This window comes from Schistocerca serialis, chromosome 7 (assembly GCF_023864345.2).
Source record: "Schistocerca serialis cubense isolate TAMUIC-IGC-003099 chromosome 7, iqSchSeri2.2, whole genome shotgun sequence".
NCBI classification, from domain to species: Eukaryota; Metazoa; Arthropoda; class Insecta; order Orthoptera; family Acrididae; genus Schistocerca; species Schistocerca serialis.
In genome coordinates, this window is record NC_064644.1 from 552,077,907 (window position 1) to 552,098,425 (window position 20,519).

The window sequence follows — 20,519 nt, forward strand, 5'->3', positions numbered from 1 at the left end:
AATTACTCCTAATCCCAGAAAAATCTTGTGTTATGGCTAAGACCAAAAGATAATAGTAGTCTGCAGAAAGCTGCTGCAATATTCCAGGCAACTCGTCCAGTAGAACATGGATTTTAACACCAGAGAATTCCAATTCATATGGTAGAGCTACCGGATGCTTTTATTTTCTAGAAATGATTTCCTATGATTCCTTGCCGATTTTCTCCAGTATTCCTCGTGCTGTCGAACTGTCGTTCGCGTGTAGACGGAAGGGGGCTGCGACTTGACACTATTCGTCCCAGTGATCAATTTGAAGGATTTACTTCGTAGTTAACAGCTCGGTTATCCACACATCTTCTTCTTTAATATTACACACCGCCCCTTCTCTAATTACTCCTAATCCCAGTAAAATCTGGTGTTATGACCAAATCCAAAAGATAATAGTAGTCTGCATAAAGCTGCTGCAATATTCCAGGCCTCTCGTCCATTAGAACATGGATTTTAACACCAGAGAATTCTTATTCATATGGTAGAGCTACAGGATGCTTGTATTTTCTAGAAATGATTTCCTGTGATTCCTTGCCGATTTTCTCCAGTATTCCTCGTGCTGTCGAACTGTCGTTCGCGTGTAGACGGAAAAGGCGCTTCGAGTTAACACCATGCCCACCAGTGATGAATTTGGAGAATTTATTTCGTAGTTAACAGCTCGGTTATCCACTCAGCTCCTTCTTTAACATTACACACCGCTCCTTCTCTAATTACTCCTAATCCCAGTAAAATCTTGTGCTATGACCAAATCCAAAAGATAATAGTAGTCTGCATTAAGCTGCTGCAATATTCCAGGCCTCTCGTCCATTAGAATATGGATTTTAACACCAGAGAATTCCAATTCATATGGTAGAGCTACAGGATACTTGTATTTTCTAGAAATGATTTCCTATGATTCCTTGCCGATTTTCTCCAGTATTCCTCTTGCTGTCGCACTGTCGTCCGCGTGTAGACGGAATGGGCGCATCGAGTTAACACCATGCCTACCAGTGATGAATTTGGAGAATTTACGTCGTAGTTAACAGCTCGGTTATCCACTCAGCTCCTTCTTTAACATTACACACCGCCCCTTCTCTAATTACACTTAATCCCAGTAAAATATTGTGTTATGACCAAATCCAAAAGATAATAGTAGTCTGCATAAATCTGCTGCAATATTCCAGGCCTCTCGTCCATTAGAACATGGATTTTAACACCAGAGAAATCTTAATCATATGGTAGAGCTACAGGATGCTTGTATTTTCTAGAAATGATTTCCTATGATTCCTTGCCGATTTTCTAAAGTATTCCTCTTGCTGTCGCACTGTCGTTTGCGTGTAGACGAAAAGGGCGCTTCAAGTTAAGACCATGCCTACCACTGATGAATTTGGAGAATTTACTTTATAGCTAACAGCTCGGTTATCCACACATCTTCTTGTTTGACATTACACACCGCCCCTTCTCTGATTACTCCTAATCCTAGAAAAATCTTGTGTTTTGACCAAGACCAAAAGATAATAGTAGTCTGCATAAAGCTGCTGCAATATTCCAGGTCTCTCGTCCATTAGAATATGGATTTTAACACTAGAGAATTCCAATTCATATGGTAGAGCTACAGGATACTTGTATTTTCCAGAAATGATATCCTATGATTCCTTGCTGATTTTCTCGAATATTCCTCTTGCTGTCGCACTGTCGTTCGCGTGTAGACGGAAAGGGCGCTTCGAGTTAACACCATGCCTACCAGTGATGAATTTGGAGAATTTACTTCGTAGTTAACCGCTCGGTTATCCACACATCTCCATCTTTGACATTACACACCACCCCTTCTGTAATTACTCCTTATCCCAGAAAAATCTTGTGTTATGACGAAGACCAAAAGATAATAGTAGTCTGCATAAATCTGCTGCAATATTCCAGGCCGCTCGTCCATTAGAACATGGTTTTTAACATCAGAGAATTCCAGTTCATATGGTAGAGCCACCGGATGCTTGTATTTTCTAGAAATGATTTCCAATGATTCCTTGATCACAGATGTTAACAACCATAAAGTTATAGCAAAACGGTTCTGTAATGGGCGTTTTGTCTTCCCCTACAGTTTTTACCCTCGACAGTGTACATCTCCCTCCAGTGCCATGGAAGTTATTCCGTAATGTCTTAATACATGTCGTACCATCTGTTCCTTTTTCTTGGCAATGTTTTCCGTATATTCCTTTCCTCTCCGATCCCGATGAAAACTTCCTGATTTCTTACCTTATCAGTCCCATTTTCAACAGTATTTTGTAGCACCACATCTCAAATGTTTCTCTTCTTTTTCGGTATTCCCACAACCATGTTCCACTATAATACAATGCTGTGCTCCAAACTTAGGTTCTCAGAAATTTATCCCTCATTTATCCCTCACATGAAAATCCAAGTTTGATACTGACAGATTTCTCTTTTTGGCGCGGAATGGTCTTGTGCCAGTGCTAGTCTGCTTTTATGTCATCTACTTCGTGTTCACCAAATATGATGTTAAGCTTCTCGCTGTTCACATTTCTGCTACATCTCATTACTTTCCTCTTTCTTCGATTTACTCCCTATTCACATTCGGTACTCATTAAACGGTTCATTCCATTCAACACATCCTGCAATTCTTCTTCACTTTCACTAAGGGCAGCAATGTCATCTTGTCACAGACATAATTTCGCCTTGAATTTTAATTCCACTCTTGCATTTTGGCGTTATTTCCGTAATTCTTCTTCGATGTACAGATAGAACAGCAGGGATAGAAGACTACATCCCTGTCTTACACCCTTTTTAATCCAAGAAGTTTGTTCTCAGTCTTTCACTCTTATTGTTCCCTCTTCGCCCTTGTACATATTGTATACAATATTTCAGGGACTCGAGACGCTACTGACTGTAAGGGGAACGTTGATTTTCGAGAAATTTTTCTAAAAATTACATTTTTATTGTTACACTGAAAAGTCAGACTAGAAAAGGAATTCTTAATTTATAAAACCTAAATGACCTTTAAAATCCCAAGAAATCGTCGTCTATATTTTCTTGTTCTTGTTCTTCTTCCTTTAAGTCGTCATCACTATCCTCTTCATAAATAAGGTCTTCACTCCTATCGAGAGCGTTACTTATGCCGCAATTCCAGAAAAAATTAACAATAATGCCGCCTTCCACCTTAAAGCACGACTCTTTTATCCACTGACATACTTGTTTGACTGTGGGGCGCTTTAAAGCTACCTTCGGCTTGAATTAATGTTGGGTTTCATCCATATTCCATTTGTTCCATTTCTCTCTCATATGCACTTTGAGTGGTTATATTATCGAGTCATCAATAGGCCGAAATAGTGAATTAAGTCCTGCCGGAATAACAGCAAGTTCTGTACCGGTATATCCCTGTCTCAATTTCTCTTTCAGAGAATTTTCCAAATGACTACTAAACTGATGTAGGACATGAGGGGATCTCTTTTTCAACGAAACAGATTCCCTTCTCTCCCAAACTCTGTTAATAGATAATTTCACACCTTGCCCGTCCATCTGACACCTGGCGGTATTTCAGAAGGTTTTGACATTGTTTTGGGCTTGAAAATGATCATTGGATTAAGTTTAGTACCGTCAGCACAACATAAAAAGACAACAGTGCACTGTATTTTTTCATGTCCACTTGTTTTCATAGTTACGTTTTTAGAATTTTTAATGCGGGCAGTTCTATTACTCGGCACATCAAGTATCAGAAGAATTTCGAGTCCATATTCACTGTCTGGTTTAGTTCCACACTGGTTTTCTGTCGATATTGAGTAATAAAGCGATGAAAAGATAAAATTTTCTTTCCATACTCTTTTGGCATTTTCTGAGATATTTTAGTTTTGGTTCGCATGGTAAGTCCATGACGCTTCATAAACCTGTAGCATCATCTAACTCCAACTTTAAAATCTGTTGAGTTCCACTGTAGCGCTAGCTGAATAACGTGTATTTCGATCATTCTTGCATTATTTCCAATGCATTTTCACGGTCTTCTAGAAGCTATTTCAATACTTGATCTTCTAGTTTTAGCCATTTTGCATTCAGTGCTCTGTTTGCACATTTAGTCTTCCTCATTTTTTTCAGTTCTTCTATACTAGCCCGCCGGTCGCAAATGGTTTTTCTGTCGGTGGAGGGCCGAAATGCCGCTCAGTTGCTTTGTTTCCATGTCATTCTGCAAATATGTTGTTACTTTCAATTTATAACCCGCATCGTATGAATACCTTCTTTTTCCATATGTTCAAATGTGTGTGAAATCTTATGGGACTTAATTGCTAAGGTCATTAGTCCCTAAGCTTACACACTACTTAACCTAAATTATCCTAAGGACAAACACACACACTCATGCCCGAGGGAGGATTCGAACCTCCGCTGGGACCTTCTTTTTCCTTTACGAAACTGTTACTAATGAAGTATTATACTGCTACCCGTAAGACAAATCACTTCTGCAATGTCTTGTGGCTAGACAGTGTTCTGGGTTTGTGGTGACGGGGCGGGAAGGAGATAGCGTTCGCAAGCTTTTGATTCCCCGAAACTGATGTTCATCGCATCAGTGCACTGCTGCTGTCAATTGAATCGAATGTTGCCAGATAGAGATAGGTTTTCCGCGGCATCGAATATATGGCCGTTTTTATGACTGGCGGGAATTTTAAATCAAACAATTGGACGTTTTTATTTTGAATTCGGGTATAAGACACACCTGAATATTGGAGGCAATTTTTCGAAGAAAAAAGTCCGTCTTATAGTCCGTAAAATACTGTATTACCTACCTTTCCTTACAGCTTACTCCTATTTTCCTGAGAATTTCGAACATCTTGCACCATACAACATTTCTCAACGTTCTTTCCAGGTCGACAGATCATATGAACGTGTCTTCATTTTTCTTTAGTCTCCCTTCCATTATCAACCGCAACGTCAGAACTGCCTATCAGGTGCCTTTTTAGCTAAATTATTAGTCATCTAACACATCCTCAATTTTCTTTTCTATTCCTCTGTATATTATTCTTGCCAGTAACTTAGATACATGAGCCGTTAAGATGTTTGTGCGCCAATTCTCGCACTTGTCGGCTCTTGAAATCTTCGGAATTGTGTGGATGATGTTTTTTTCCGAAGTCAGATGGTATATGGCCAAACTCATACGTCTTAGTCACCATCGTGAATAGCCGGTTTTTAGCCACTTTACCCAACGTTTTCAGAAATTCTGATAGAATGTTGTCGATCTTAAGTCTTCCAAAGCTTTTCTAAATTCTGATTCTAATAATGGATCCCGTGTCTTCTCTATACCGACTCCTGACACTTCTAACACGTCATCATAAAGTTTTCCCCCTGACAGAAGCCTATGATGTACGCTTTCGGCCTATCGGCCCTATACTCAGCCTTTAACAGTGGAATTCGCATTGCACTTTTAACGTTACCAACCTTGCTTTTAACTTCACCGAAGTTTGTTTTGTCTTATCTACACGCCCAATCAGTCCATCCGACAATGATATCTTTTTCGATTTCTTCACGTTTTTCACGGAGTCAATTCTCCTTAGCTCCCCGCAACTTCTTTTTGTTTCATTCCTACGTGACTTGTATTCCTGTATTCCTGAATTTCCCTCAATGTTTTTGCACTTCTTTTTTTCATCGATCAACTGAAACTTTTCTTTTGTTCCCCAATGCTTTCTTCAAAGTTCCCTTCTTTGTATTTATATTTTTCTTTCCAATTTCTGTGTCTGCCCTTTTAAGAGACATCTATTCCTTTTCAGCTGAAATGCCTACTGAGCTACTCCCTATCGCAGTACCTATAGCCTCAGAGTTCAGAGAACTTCAAGCATACCTTTTCATTTCTTGGTACTTCTGTATCCCACTTATTTGCGCACTGATTCTTCATGATTAAACTTCAGCATACTATTCATCACTATCAAATTGTGGACGGAATCCTTATCTGCTCCTGGTATGCCTTACAATCCAGTATTCCATTTCGGGGTCTCTGCCTGGCCAAGACGCAATCTAATTGAAATTCTCCATTACGCGCCGACCCTTTCCAAGCATTTCTTCTCGAGTTTCTTGACCAAAGTATTCGCTATTTTTAGCTGAAATTTATTGCGTAGCTGAATTAGTCTTATTCCTATTACCAAACTCATATTCTCCCGTAACCCTTTCCAATACCCCACGACTATTATAGTTTGACATCCCTTTAAGTACTGAATTCCCTTTCAATATCCACATATGCTGTCTCTGTCTCTTTGTCTCCGACTTGCTACGTCGGTATGTATATCTGAACTACTGTTGTCGGTGTTGGTTTGCTATCGATTCTGATGTGAATAACATTATCGGTTAACTGTTCACAGTAATTCATTCTCTGCCGTACTTTCCTATTTATAATGAATCCTGTTCCTGTTACGCCGATTTTTGCTGCTGTTGATATCCTATACTCATCTGGACACAAAACTTTGTCTTCTTTCCGTTTCACTTCACTGAGCTCCACAACGTCTAGACAGGGCCTCAGAATTTCGCTTTTCGGATTTTCTAGTTTCCCTACAACGATCAAACTTTTGTCATCCCACCTCTCGATAGCTAGTCAGTCTTCTTCTCATGACCTGGTGTCTTCAATGCAGGGGTTTCCGTTGCCTTCTGCACCTTCATACCATTTATTGCTGCTGATTATTTCGGGTTTAGGTGCAGTTTCCAACCCCAAAATCACCCCTGGACCCCTGTCTATTCCTCCACTCTTTTGGTAGAACGCTGTCACTAGGAGAAAGGTATGCACAACGAAATTGGCAAAATAAAATATCCCTTATATATCAGCACGCACATTTATTTCTCAAGAATCCGCATACAAGGGGAAAAACTAAACGTAGCGAACATTTACATTAAACAATAGCAAAATATGGATGAAGCATCAACTGTCTCAGTTACACGTAATACACACGTGATTGTCCCGAAAGTTACTGCGAAATTTAGTATAAAAACATGTTATCTTCAGTGATCGCGACACAATCAGCTACAGTGATCGCTACATGGCAGAAATAGTGATATGATAGAAGAAGAGGTACTATTCAAACATGCACAAGAACTAATACGTGCACATGGAAAGAAAAGGAAAAGATATGGTAGCACGAAGTTTTAATAAGAATCTACTTCCACAACGCGAAAAATTGAAAACAGAAACTAAGAATTATGAACATGGCTTTAAGAAACGCCTAACATTATCATGACATTCCTAAAATTAACGCGGTACCAGTCTCAGTTAAATTCAACCAAATTTATGCACGAACACTTGCCGTTCTTCACAGCACCAAAATCATACCAAGAATTGCTCTAAGAATTGTGCGTCTGTCCCTCTGCTCATCGCCAAAGTCGGCTTCTGAGTGGAAAAGAACTTCTCCTTGCCAAGATTCTGGACACTTATGAAAGAAACGACTGTGCCAAAATCAGAAGCAGCCAGTGACGGTGTGTGATTATTTCTTGGCCTAACAGAGTTGAGGGAATATTCCACTCGATCCCCTTGTTTTCTGTTGTGTCCCTGAGAAAATCCACACATTGACATTAGCAGCCAATCGCATCTTTAGGCTCATCGTTAAACTATGATACAAAAAGAAACGCTTGTGCCCTCCCCTTCCATTCTGAGTGTATTTGTATTATCCTATCAGGATGACAGACGATAAAAGAATGGCGCGCTTTTGCACGGTACACAGGCAACTGCCGCCGCTGGCACCTCCTTCTCGTCTGCAGGCGCTTCCATTGTCAGTCAGAAGACTGGATTCAACAACGTATTCCGGCCCAAAATTTAGTGTAGACCCCCTGTTTCACTTGAAGCCTAGCGAAGAGGGACAATCCTTGTCACAACGACACCTATGTATATTACGTGGAAGGAGTCTTTAATGGCTGAGGAACTCTGTCTCAAAAGACACGAGACTAGAGTGTGATTCCTATCTTGTGAACATTACACCAGACGAAAAGTAATATTAATTTAGTAAAATATGATTTACTTATTCCTTGCAACGTTAAGAGGAGCATCTAATTGTGTATGAATGGTAATAGCAGGGCTGGCTATTAATCTGATTGCTATTACTTCTGCTCTGATATCTGCTTATTACATTGAAATAAATGGAAGAAATGACTCTCAAATGATGTATGATCAAAGCAAGGGGATCCCTCACTCATTGTGCAATAGTGGAACCAACCCCTGTGTCTTCCTGTATGAACTTCATTAATTTTTCTCTAAGTTATCCATTGTGAAAGTGAACTGCAAACTATCTGCCTTGGGAAAGGAGTAAGGGATGCGACCTCATACTATTTATTGATCATTAAAACCTAAAGAATACAGTGACACCTTTCCTTGTGACAGGGGTACACTACCTCAGCAAACAGGTAGCGAATGGAGGAACAAGTAAACGGTCAGAAAATGCAGAAAGATAGATCAGAGGGATCTGTAGGATTACGTTCATCAGATAAAGCTTACAAAAAAGGAAATGTATCTTGGTGGTAAAAGATTAGTTCCACATATTTTTCTAAAGAAAATTATATTTATTTCCTTCACAGTGACCTCTAGTTTATAACACCTATTATTGTAGGATAAGAGCAGTGAATTAGGGGCCAGCCTTCAGTTTGTTTTCAAAAATCATAGATCAAATACTTGAGTAAAATTGCTCCTGTTATCAAAACAGATCAAGAAGGTTATAGAACTAGCCCAGAAAAGCTGCAATGGAGTCAACAGACAATACGTGAGTCATTAGATTACTACAAGGAAACTACAGTAAAATAATCGTATTTAACAATCTAAATGACGAAAGCAAAATATATTAAATATTCAAAAACGCTATAACCATAGCCACAAATGCATCAAAAAGTCATTTAAAAAACACAGACCGTAGTGTAACAGCATAAATGTCTCCAGTATCACATACAAAGTCACAGAATAATATAAAAACTCTATTGCGGAATAAAAATTCCAATCAATCAAGTACCTACCGAAATGCACAAAATAGAGCTGAACTTATACAACAATGCCGGTCACAAGCCTACACCAGAAAATCGAAATAAAACTAATTACAGTTCGTAATGTGAGAGGACAATAAATGTCAAACATGTACAATGATCAGTTAGAACATTATGACCACCGATCTGCTATCGGCATAAGCCGATCCAGTCAACAGCAAACGTCACCTGGCGAGGAATGACTGGTAGTCAGACACACGCACGGCGGTGGTGTATCAGTGTGCATGCTGCCCATGTGTAGAATGGGGAAGATGCGCGATCTACCTGTTTGACCGAGGACAGATTGGCACGAGTGTTTCGGAAACTGCACGACTTGTTGGGTGTTTACGAGTGCTGTGGTGATTGTCTTCAACACGTGGTGAAACGACGTCCATACGTCTGTGGGTTTGGCGGCTACCCCTCGTGTCAGATGTACCCTGGGCAGACTGGTAACACAGGACAGGTGGTGAACTGTCGCGGAACTAATATCCGAATTTAATGCTGGACAGAGTACGAGTATGTCTGAACAAACCTAGCACGAAAAATTCCTGACAATGGCCCTCTGCGACCGATGACCTATGAATGTGCCAATGTTAACACCACGACATCGGCGGCTGTAACTTAAATGGGCACTTGAACATCGGCACTAAACTTCGGCGCAGTGGCTGAGCGTTGCATGGTCTGATGAATCCCGTTCCCTTCTTCATCATGACAACTGGAGGGCGCGAATCCATTGTCTTCCAGGGGAAAAGCCCCTTGACACCTGTACTACTGCCCAGAGACAGTTTGGTGGCAGCTTCAGCAAGCTTTGGGAAACATTAACGTGGGCATCCATGAGTCCAGAGGAGCTAGTGCAAGGCACCAAGGTGGCTAAGGAGTACTGTATATTGGTTGTAGATCACGTACACCCCATCATGACGATCGTATTTCCTGACGGCAGTGGGATTATTCAACAAGACAATTCGCTATGTCACAAAACCAGGAATGTGTTGGAGTTCGAGGAATCCAGTGACGATTTTGAATAGATCGGCTGCCTCCCCCCCCCCTTCCCTCCCCCAACAACTCGTCAGATCTGAACCCAATCAAACACATATGGTGTGTGACTGAACATGGCGTCAGAGAGCATCGCTACTCTCCTGGAATTTGCGGGAATTAGACGACTGGTGTGTGCATATATAGTGTCATCTCTAACCAGCGACCTACAAAGGCCTCATTGTTTCCATGTCATGACGCGTTATCCGTGGAAAAGGTAGACATACCGGCTATTAGGTAGGTGGTATAATATTCTGGCTAATCTGTGGGCATGTACTTAGTCCCAAGTATGAAACAAAAGTATAAAGGCAATGATTATCACGTACTTATTGTAAACACAAATGATGTCAATTCATTGTTCCTTATGAAAGAAGTCAATCAGAAAAGCAATTCATACTCAAGCACTAGTAAGAAACATATAAAATGACAGTGATATTTAATGTAAAATGTAAGTGTCGTGTGAGTAGGGCCTCCCGTCGGGTAGGCCGTTTGCCAGGTGCAAGTCATTAGACTTGATGCCACATCGCCGACTTGCGCGTTGATGGGGATGAAATGATAATGATGAACACAACACGACACCTAGTCCATGAGCGGAGAAAAATCTCCGATCCAGCTGGAAATCGAACCCGGGCCCTTATGATTGACATTCTGTCACGCTGACCACTTTTTTCATTATTTTACTTATATTAAACTAATAATAATGCGTCAGAACCTATAACGCGACTGTTAGGAAAAAAGATGTGGCGAGACGCGAACCATTGGCATTTCGATGTTTCTTTTTTTTCCAGTGCTCGCTCGCCCCACAGTACAATACCGCGACCAATTTTAATTTTTAATTTTTTCTCTTTTTTCTTTTTCTCCGACACAGGAAATATACACTCAAATGGCAGTGTATTCCTTCAAAAAACGAAATATTCACTCTTCTTTTTACAAAGTACTTACTGAAGGCAATCAATTAAAATAAAACAAAAGAAGTCACTTCGACAAAAACAATGGGGTGAAATCAGAAAAACGTATAGGAAGGAATGGGGCGTCAATTTTAACGTGCCCACACATTCTTTCTTCCTTCACTTGTACATGGTGGATCATCTAAATTCACAGAAGTGTCCACAAAAATAAAAATTAAAAAAAGGGTGGCCATGGCAACTCATCCAACGCTTTGTCGATGTGAAACAACATATTCGAAAAAAATTCATGGTAACGGGGCATCCTGAGCTACGTCCAATTTGCGGTGGCCATATGTTGGGAAAAGGTACACGGATCTGCGTCATATCCACTCACCATCACGTAGTGGACATAATGACCAACAAGCCACATGATGGTATTGTTCTTCGATCGAGGAAAGAAGGGTGAATCGGAATGCACGAAATCGCCCCAGAGATAGCCGCCTCCGACGTCCTGAGGAGAAAGGCCAGTTGTGGTCATGACCACAGGAAATCAACCGATGAGATAATGTATCAGTTTCATGGCAACGATTGCAGGGATACGTTACCTTGAGGCCAATATGAAAAAGTCGCACTTTGGTAGGTGCAATTTCATGAATAACTTGGTACCAAGAGGACGCCACTTCCATCTGGAAAATCGGGAGGCTGATGTTAGAGCAAACAACCTTCCAGTTCGTTTCCGGCGACTGGGCTTCCACAGAGGGAAGACTATAAGGAACTGGCCAGCGGCTTAAGAGAATTTTTAGGCAAAGATTCACATGGGAAAGGATATTTACTCCTAAATAACTGACCTCAATAAAAAATTCCTTGTCATGCCGTAATTTATAACTAAGCCTACCAATATCTACTGGAGGTGTTAAACTCGCCGGTCGGATACAGTCATAAAGGCGATCTGTTAAGTGACAGGGGGGGCGCGTTGACACGTTAACACGGTGCGACGGATGAATAAGGCAGAAGCCTTAACCCGAATGTCAGGGAGGCCCAAACCTCCCTGCAAACGGGGCCGCGCCATGACCCCATAACGCACGCGGAATACAGAGTGGCGCCAGATAAACCGGCCAGTTAAACTTTGCAACTTGCGGGACATAATCGCAGGAAGTGGAAAGATTTGTGCAATAAAATAAGCCTTGCTTAACAAATACGTTTCCATGGCCCGAACCTTATTAAGAAGTGAGAGGGAGCAACGCCCGTGTTCAGTGGTTGCACCCTGATTCTTATCCACCCTAAATCTTATCCACCCTAAATCTTATCCTTCTTTGGGAAGGCCATCGGGGCCAGGTGATTTGTGGGAGGGAGAACGAGCCACAATATCACCATCGGGATTGAATACAGAGAAAATCTCGTCCTGGAGAGCTGGTGTAACAACACTATCAAGGAAGGAGATGAAATCAACAGACGGTGGACCGTCTGAATCCACTTTAGCATAAAGCTCGGAATATTACTGGTAAAGTTCACGCATGATATCAGATTGGGAGGACCACTCATTCCCATCTAAGGAACGAATGGTAGAAAGACACGTCCTTTGAGATCGCATGTGAAGCCGGACAAGATGATAGAGAAAGGTCAACTCATCCTGTACGAGTGAACGAGGCTGGGAAAACAGTCGGACGCCTTCCATTTGCCTACGTTTGAGTTGGAGAAGTTTTGCCTTCACACGGTGGACGTCGACGACCCTCAAGGGGGCATCACGATCATTATCGTAAAGATCGCGAAGAACTGCTTTATAAAATTCCCTAGTGCGCCATATTTCAGTAGCTTTTTCAGCGCTAAAATGCTTGAGTGTATTTCGAATCCGGGGTTTAGCAAAGGTAACCCACCATTCGAGAAGTGAGGAATAACGCGTCTGGGACTGGGTTGTCCGCCGCCATTCATCGGCGATGACGCCTTGCAGAGAGGGGTCCGTGAGATGTAGAGTGTTTAGCTTCCATAAAGGGCGCGAGAGACGGACCCGCTGCAGGACTTGGTTAAAAGTCATGGAAACAGCACAGTGATCAGTGAAACTGGCAGGAATTACATCAATCTATAGAAGCTGACTACATATGGGAGCAGATAAATAAAAGCGGTCCAATCGGCTACTTGAAGTAGCTGTAAAAAACGTAAACAGCACCAATGTAGGACATCTGCAAACCCAAGCATCCTCGAGATGCAAGGACGTCACCATATCATTAAGTTCACGACAAAATGTATAACTGTGGATCTGATCAACACGGCGTAAGACGCAGTTAAAATCACCCCCTAACAAAAACTTGCCCGGATTCCGTCGGAGTAAATAAACAACTTCTTCCTTATAAAACTGTGCGCGATCGGATGAACGACCGGATCCAGACGAAGCATAAAGAAAAATTAGGGTGAGATCATAAAAACTACAGCCTATACTGCGACCATCATCTAGCGTTTCGAAGTCCGTCAGCGGGATTCCATCTCGATAAAGTAAAGCCATACCGGTAGAATTTTCAGGCGCGACATTGAAAAACAGAATATCCAGGAACACAAAACAAATCAAATAATACCTCTTGTAAACACACGATATCAGCTTGGGAATCGTAAATAAACTGGCGTAACGCAGCAAGCCGTAATTAGGAACGTATCCTATTATCACTGAGGGTTAGAAACGTATACGCCTGCATCCGTTAACACATGTAGAGTCAGTAAAACAACATTAAGGAAAAAGCACTATCACGTCCGTCTCTCCCCAACGTCCGGAGGCGGGGAAAAGAAGGTATAATGCTAGTCCTCCCCACCTCACGCAGAGGAATCCTCGCTTTTCTTTTTACGACGCGTCGCGGCACGGGCAGGTTGAAAACGATGTTTCACACCACTCCGTGAAAATATAAACTCTTGATGTGGAGGGGTTGGGGGCACGTCAAGCTCCGATTTGACAGAGGAGTTATCGTCACCGCACTTATCGGAAATCTGGGAACACAACTCACAACGACCAACAGCAACATCAGGTACAGAAGATACAGGTAATGCAGTACCGGTGTCGGGTGGCATCTCCTGAACATCAGGAAGAGGACCCGTAGAATCATGTTGCTCGACCGTCTCAGCGTGGAGGAGGGGTGGTACTGCACTGGAACACTGTAAAGGCTGGCCAGCAGGCGACGTCTCTGCGGGAACAACGGAACCCACGGGAACCGTCACGTCGACAGGTGAAGTGGGGGACGCAGATTGAACGCACATTTCAACATCAACAGTAGCAGCTACATCCTCTCTGGTAATACTGGAATCACAATTAACATCAGTAGACAACGCATTACCGCCAGAAGGTGCACCCTCTGTCAACACCGTGTCAGAAGAACGAGACTTAAGTGGGGCGTCCTCGAAATCTGTACCGTCCTCAGTCCGCCGGCGTTTGACGTGCGCTGCAGGAGCCGTCGTCCCCTCATGGACAAAGGCCGCACTGGCACGCGTCGGTAACGGTGGAAATTCGCGACCAGTAGGGGGTAATGTAGCCCCTACATCGCTTAAAGCTGGAGACTGACTGACAGCTGACTGCTAACGTTAAAGGACGACGTTTTTGATAAGACGACGTCAGAACAGTTATACGGCGCGGGCAATCAGATCTGAGATGACCGCTTTCGTTACAAAGAAAACAAGTTCCTTCTTGCCCTGTACACGTAACATGGATTCGGTAACGACAAACAGTTAAGTGAGAAGGAACATTCTTTTTAACGCTCATGTCCACAGTCCGGATACCATTATAACACTGGAAGCGATGTTGTGCTGACCAACGTTCCCATCGGATATGCCGTAGGCCTCCAAACGGAAGCAACGCTGTTTTAAGAAATTAATCGTCCACTTCTGGAGGAAGGTTATAAATTCTAACCGGAGTATACTCGAGCGCCGCATTTTCAAGGGGGACTTGACTAACGGAACCATCGCGATGTGTAAACAACTCTTTAGAACCAACCCAAGAGAGAAGTCTTTCTACTTGAACGAGACCATAAAACTTCACAAAGAATGTGTACAAATCAGAATCACAGTAAGCAGTATAAACATGATCAGGTGTAACACGGATAACATCAGCCAACCAATCGTGAATTTCTAAGCAACCAGGTTGAACACGACGCGTACTCTTGTCAAAACTGAAACGAACAGTAGCTCGACGAGGAACAGATTTAGGAGACTCGACAGACACCATGGCGCGGGCAGAAAACAGCACCGTCAAGAGGAAAACGACAACAAACACCGCTACGCTACTACGATGTGACTCCGGCAGATACACGAAGACTTAGTAGCTTCGACACAAGCGGCTCTGCGGCACAGGCGGAAGTTAACGACAAATTGCTCGCTCGACGCGCAAGGCGACACTGACACCCAGCTACCGGGGGCAGCCAGTGATATTTGATGATATGCATCGTAATTCGTTACAGATATACAAATAAACGGTCATCTCATCGAAAGTGAAGACTGTCCAGAGGCCTGCTTAAAAATTCACGGAGTCGGGGTTATTTAACATGAAGCTGTAGACGTAGCTGGGCCATAGTGGGAAAGGTTGGAGCGATTGATTGAGTCTGGACTACATTTCCATTTTTTTAAATATTTATTAAAGACTATATTTGTATAAATCCTCGGTCGCTGATGATCGCACAAAAAATTCTCTTTAGATTGGTCCACAATACTGTAACAGTATAAACACTGAGCCGGCCGAAGTGGCCGTGCGGTTAAAGGCGCTGCAGTCTGGAACCGCAAGACCGCTACGGTCGCAGGTTCGAATCCTGCCTCGGGCATGGATGTTTGTGATGTCCTTAGGTTAGTTAGGTTTAACTAGTTCTAAGTTCTAGGGGACTAATGACCTCAGCAGTTGAGTCCCATAGTGCTCAGAGCCATTTGAACCATTTGAACCATATAAACACTGAAACATCAGTGCAAGAAATGGATGCAGCTGAGCGGCAGTACTTGAGGAAAATACTACATCAACGCGATAGTTGCATTTCACTTTACGTATCTTTCCTTCGGAGACGCTTTATGTGCAGGCCGCCTGCTGGAAGCCACTGTGTCTCCCATACACATCGGACGATCCGCAAACTACGCTGCCCGGCGTAGCCTTAAGGAAAACGAACATCAGCGCTGATAAACCTCCTCCCCGCTTACGACAACCATCGTACCGCTCTTCAATGTCTGTCGACAAAACTGTTACGTATTTGCCGCCAGCTTCCTTCTTTCCCCAAAGCCCACTCGTTCGCCCAGATAAATCCATTTGAAGCGGAGAGGTTCCACTACACCGGGATAAGAAAGTCCCGGCAACCTATTCCAGCTGTTGCCAACCTACATCAAAATACCATGCACGACACAAAATAAAACTGACAAGAAAAACACACTTGTCACACAGTTCAACAACAATTATACAATTACGGCCACACGCGTCCTAACATAAGAAACCAGATGCACAGACTGTCATGAATTCCCAGTAAGATACGCCCATCTTCATGGGAAGCGTAAATCGTACTATATTCATCCTTCACAATCGCTATTACACTAGGTAATGGGGTGTGCTGCTGCGGCAAGATTAGGGCAACTGCTTAATTAGGCGACTTGGAGAAGAAATTGAGACGATTTTGTCACACCGGTAGGGTGTAGATGGGCCGTAGATCTGCAAAGACATCAGCCAGTTCGGTCTCTCGCGTTTATGCCATCTCCACGATCTGACTCGCCGCTTCTGCCATCGAGCAAGTGACAGCAGTGTGTCGAGATGGAGTTTATGTCAACAGGCACATGTGACATATAAGCCGCCATGTTTTCTGGATAATAATGTCATGACAGACTTTAGGAAAATGTCTTGTCCATGTCATCAGCTTAATTTTTACCACTACTGAGAAACTGGTCGATTCTTAATCTTCATTGTTTTTGTCATAATTCAGTCATGGCCTATTCCTATGATTTGTCGTGTATTACTACAATCTTGTACAGAGTTCATAGGCCCACAATTTACCATCACTTTGATATGGATGCCAAAGTTTCATGATAAGCATCCCCATGAGGCACTAATTTTCGTCTGAACGTCTGTTTCGTGGACACGCTCTTACAGTTGTCATGTGACACACGTCCGTCGATATAGTAGTGGGTCTCCAACGTTAGAGGAATACAATTGAAAGCAACAGTGAGCCAAAGGTACCTGCAACGAAGGTGTTAATTCAGCGATGATGGGGTTCACCTATGGCCATTCAGACACTAGTAGTTGGGTAAAGGGACTACTGGTGCTGTCAGCATTGTTGCCTAATATATTTAAGATGACAGACCCTCCCACCACCTCTGCCCTGGCGTAGAAGTGGCAACATCACACTGACTTGAGCAGATGACATCATCAGTTTTTCCCACACCTTGACTTCCTATAACTTCCCTAAAATCCCCTGTTGCAAATTGACAGAAAAAGTCGCGCAGGGTATCCTGAGCTGTTCATGTGAAAGGAAAAAGGATAATTTATTTTCTTTATTTTGCGTCTTATCCTGTTGGAAGACATTCCAGTACCATTCAAAATTGGTTGGGGGGAGGGATGGGGGAGGGGAAGGTGGGAAGTTCAGGAAAGTGCCGGTATTACGCTGTCCAGCAGTTACTTATCATATTCGATTATTATTGGTATGTGCAGGTGTACATAAAAGTTTCCTCTGTGTGTATTCTAGTTCATGATAAAACTGCACTGGAAAAAGCACCTCCACCCCATCCCCGCCCACCAAACAGAAAGTTTGTGGCAAAAGATTTCCCCTCCCCATACCACTTAGAAATTGGGGGGAGGAGTGCTCAGTCTGTGCTGAGCTGCTGGACTGGAAAGACATAACATAGTCTCTATTTTCATTTATTTTAGGGATAATCCTGTGCCTTCACCACCTTCTGCCTCCATCTTGATGAGAAATTCAAAATTCAGTAAAAAAATTCAATTTTTTTCCTTTGACTGTGAAGCAAGGGAGTTGGGGAAGAGTAGTTGCCATTGATCGAGCACAAGAAAGTAGATCTAGCCAGTCTCGCCAATAACTACTGGATATAGAGATGATATTTTCGGTATTAGTCTAGCACTAGAGAGTTCCTCCATCCAGTCTAGTTAATAATACTATGTGGGAAGCCAGCCGGAGTGGCCGTGCGATTCTAGGCGCTGCAGTCTGGAATCGAGTGACCGCTACAGTCGCAGGTTCGAATACTGCCTCGGGCATGGATGTGTGTGATGTCATTTGGTTAAGTTAGGTTTAATTAATTCTAAGTTCTAGGCGACTGATGACCTCAGAAGTTAAGTCGCATAGTGCTCAGAGCCATTTGAACTATGCGGGAAGGATGGGTAAAAATAATAAAAAGACTCCAAACTATCAATGAAGTGCAGGGGAGTAGCCTCCAGCCAATCTGCAAGTGAATAGCTCCTGGCAGGGACGTACGGATGGGTAATAATTTTAGGACAGTGACCCACTGCCAAATGCTGCTCTAAACCTATTCTCCCTATGTCTAGGAGTCCTGTAGCAAGAGCATTAGGAAATTAAACATGCTTACACCTATTAGCGAGTCACAAGTCGCATCTTAGTCAGAAAATACGTGAGAAATACGTAATACGATATTTTTTATGAGCGTAGTCCTCATTGTATTAGTTGAAAATGGCATCTCAAGACGAAAATACTGGTCAGTCACCTCCAGTCTAGGCTAATCCCTCTACTGAGTGAACTGTGTGCCTGAAAAGGCAACCATCCGGCACCTTCCTTTGCACCTGTCAGTCACAACAGGCTAAGTCGCTGCTTCCAGTCAGTCGAGCCATCATTACCGCGTCTGCTGCTGACGGGCGTCGCCATCTCTTAGCACACTGCAAGATAAGCAGACGCAGCTTGGGCGCAGAATTATAGCTGTAATTCCAAAACGAAATCCGAGATAGGGAAATTAGTGTCCACGAAACTCGAATTAGCCACACAAAATGTAGTTTCCTCTCACTTGTGAGCGTTATTTTCGAAAACAGAAGGAATCGGAAAATACACTCGTTTTAACATCGGTAAAGTGCCATTTTAGTGAGAAAATCGTCTACAGCAGTATTTCATAAGCTATATTCCCTCTATGTATTCACTCTTCCGGTAAACAACTCTGTTCTTGTCAGCTGCATCTGAGGACTAGAATATTAAACTCACTTTTGGCTCATGATGGAGTGATAAGGGCATGTTCTACCTCTTTCACAGGATGCCTCCTCACTTTCTAACTCTCTGAGGGTGGTCAAATGCATCTTAAACGACAAAGTATCGTAAGTTAGCCAAATACCAGCGCAGAGGAGTTGTAGATATAAGGTTAATAATACGTATCACTTCACAAATTCGGTTGTATAGACGATTTTATTATGATAGTTATCGCCATCACCCTACTCACACTGTTTCTCTATATTTCTCTGCTGTTTTGTCTCCTCATTCATTGTTTCACACCCTACCTTGGTGACACCTGTCACCAGTAGGCTCATCTGCCTTTCCTCACGAATGCCCCAACTGCCACCATCATATACACTTCCCATTCCCCTGTCTCCACCATAACTTCATGGAGTTTCTCCTCCATCCCCCCTCCCTATAACCAGCCTCCCCTCATTACAGTCTCCCCCCCTTCCATCACCTCCTCCATATTAAATCCCCACATCTACCAGTCCACTCCCACTCCCACTCCTGCTCCCACCTGTGCAACCTCTCCTAAAGTTTTTCTCCTCTCTTGAGTCATCCTGCAACACCCACACCTGGTTCACCTACCCAGATCGTAGCCTGCCAAGCCACAGTATCCACCTGCGAAAAATCACTCTAACCAACTCATTTTGGCACCTCCACCTCCCCATCACATTCCATTCCAGCACTGCTCCTGCACCTTCCACCAAAAAACCACTTTCTGCCCCTTTCCTTATGTCCTTCTGATCTTTCCATACATACCATCCCTATTCCTGCATTCCACAGCCCCTCCATGGACACCTTTCTCCTTTCCCACTCAGACCACATGCTCCTTGATGCTTACAGTCTCAGAAATACATAAATACCTCCCCAATGCCTCTACCTTCAAACTCATCCACTGCAAGGGGTCCATTTTCATAAAGTCCCCCAATCCCTCCCTCCATACTGACATCCTCAAAAAGATCTCCCATGTCACTTTTGGCCCCCATGCTAGCCTTGCATCCTCCCTTAACCCCTCTTCTCCCCCTCCCAGCCCCAGCCCCTCACTGTCCTCCAACCTCACCATTGTGATCACAAAGCTCAGCCCAGTAGTCACAGAGGCAGAGGTGTTGCCAGAAATGGATGCCCAGCCTCTCTTCGAAATCTATCCCACGTGCCGCATTTATAAGGAACCCAGACTCACCTCCCTCATGCATGGCTTCATTGAATCCACCTCCTCTACTGACCATCTACTCAGCCAGAGAGACCTTATCTATAACTACTACCACTCTGTTGACACTTCCCAATCCCCTCTCTAGTCCTACCAGTCCTAAAAGGGCCTGGTTTACAATGATCACCTCATCTCCACCTGTATAAATCCTCTCACCTACCCCTACTGCAAAGCCTCTCACTTCCTGTAACAATGTCCCAATCTCGTCTCCCCTTCTTCATGTAATACCTGTAATGAAGCCCACCCAAC

The 20,519-nt window shown here is 43.1% G+C and overlaps 1 protein-coding gene across 1 annotated transcript in view; it reads right to left on the reverse strand.

The window, feature by feature from the left end:
- LOC126413241 (gastrula zinc finger protein XlCGF8.2DB-like) overlaps nucleotides 1-19,422 on the reverse strand; it is a 188,210-nt gene extending 168,788 nt beyond the window's left edge. Inside the window, exon 1 of the mRNA XM_050083141.1 lies at nucleotides 19,342-19,422. Within this exon, the coding sequence (XP_049939098.1) occupies nucleotides 19,342-19,422 (81 nt within the window). The remainder of the gene's footprint in view (nucleotides 1-19,341) is intronic.
- Nucleotides 19,423-20,519: the final 1,097 nt, after the last annotated feature.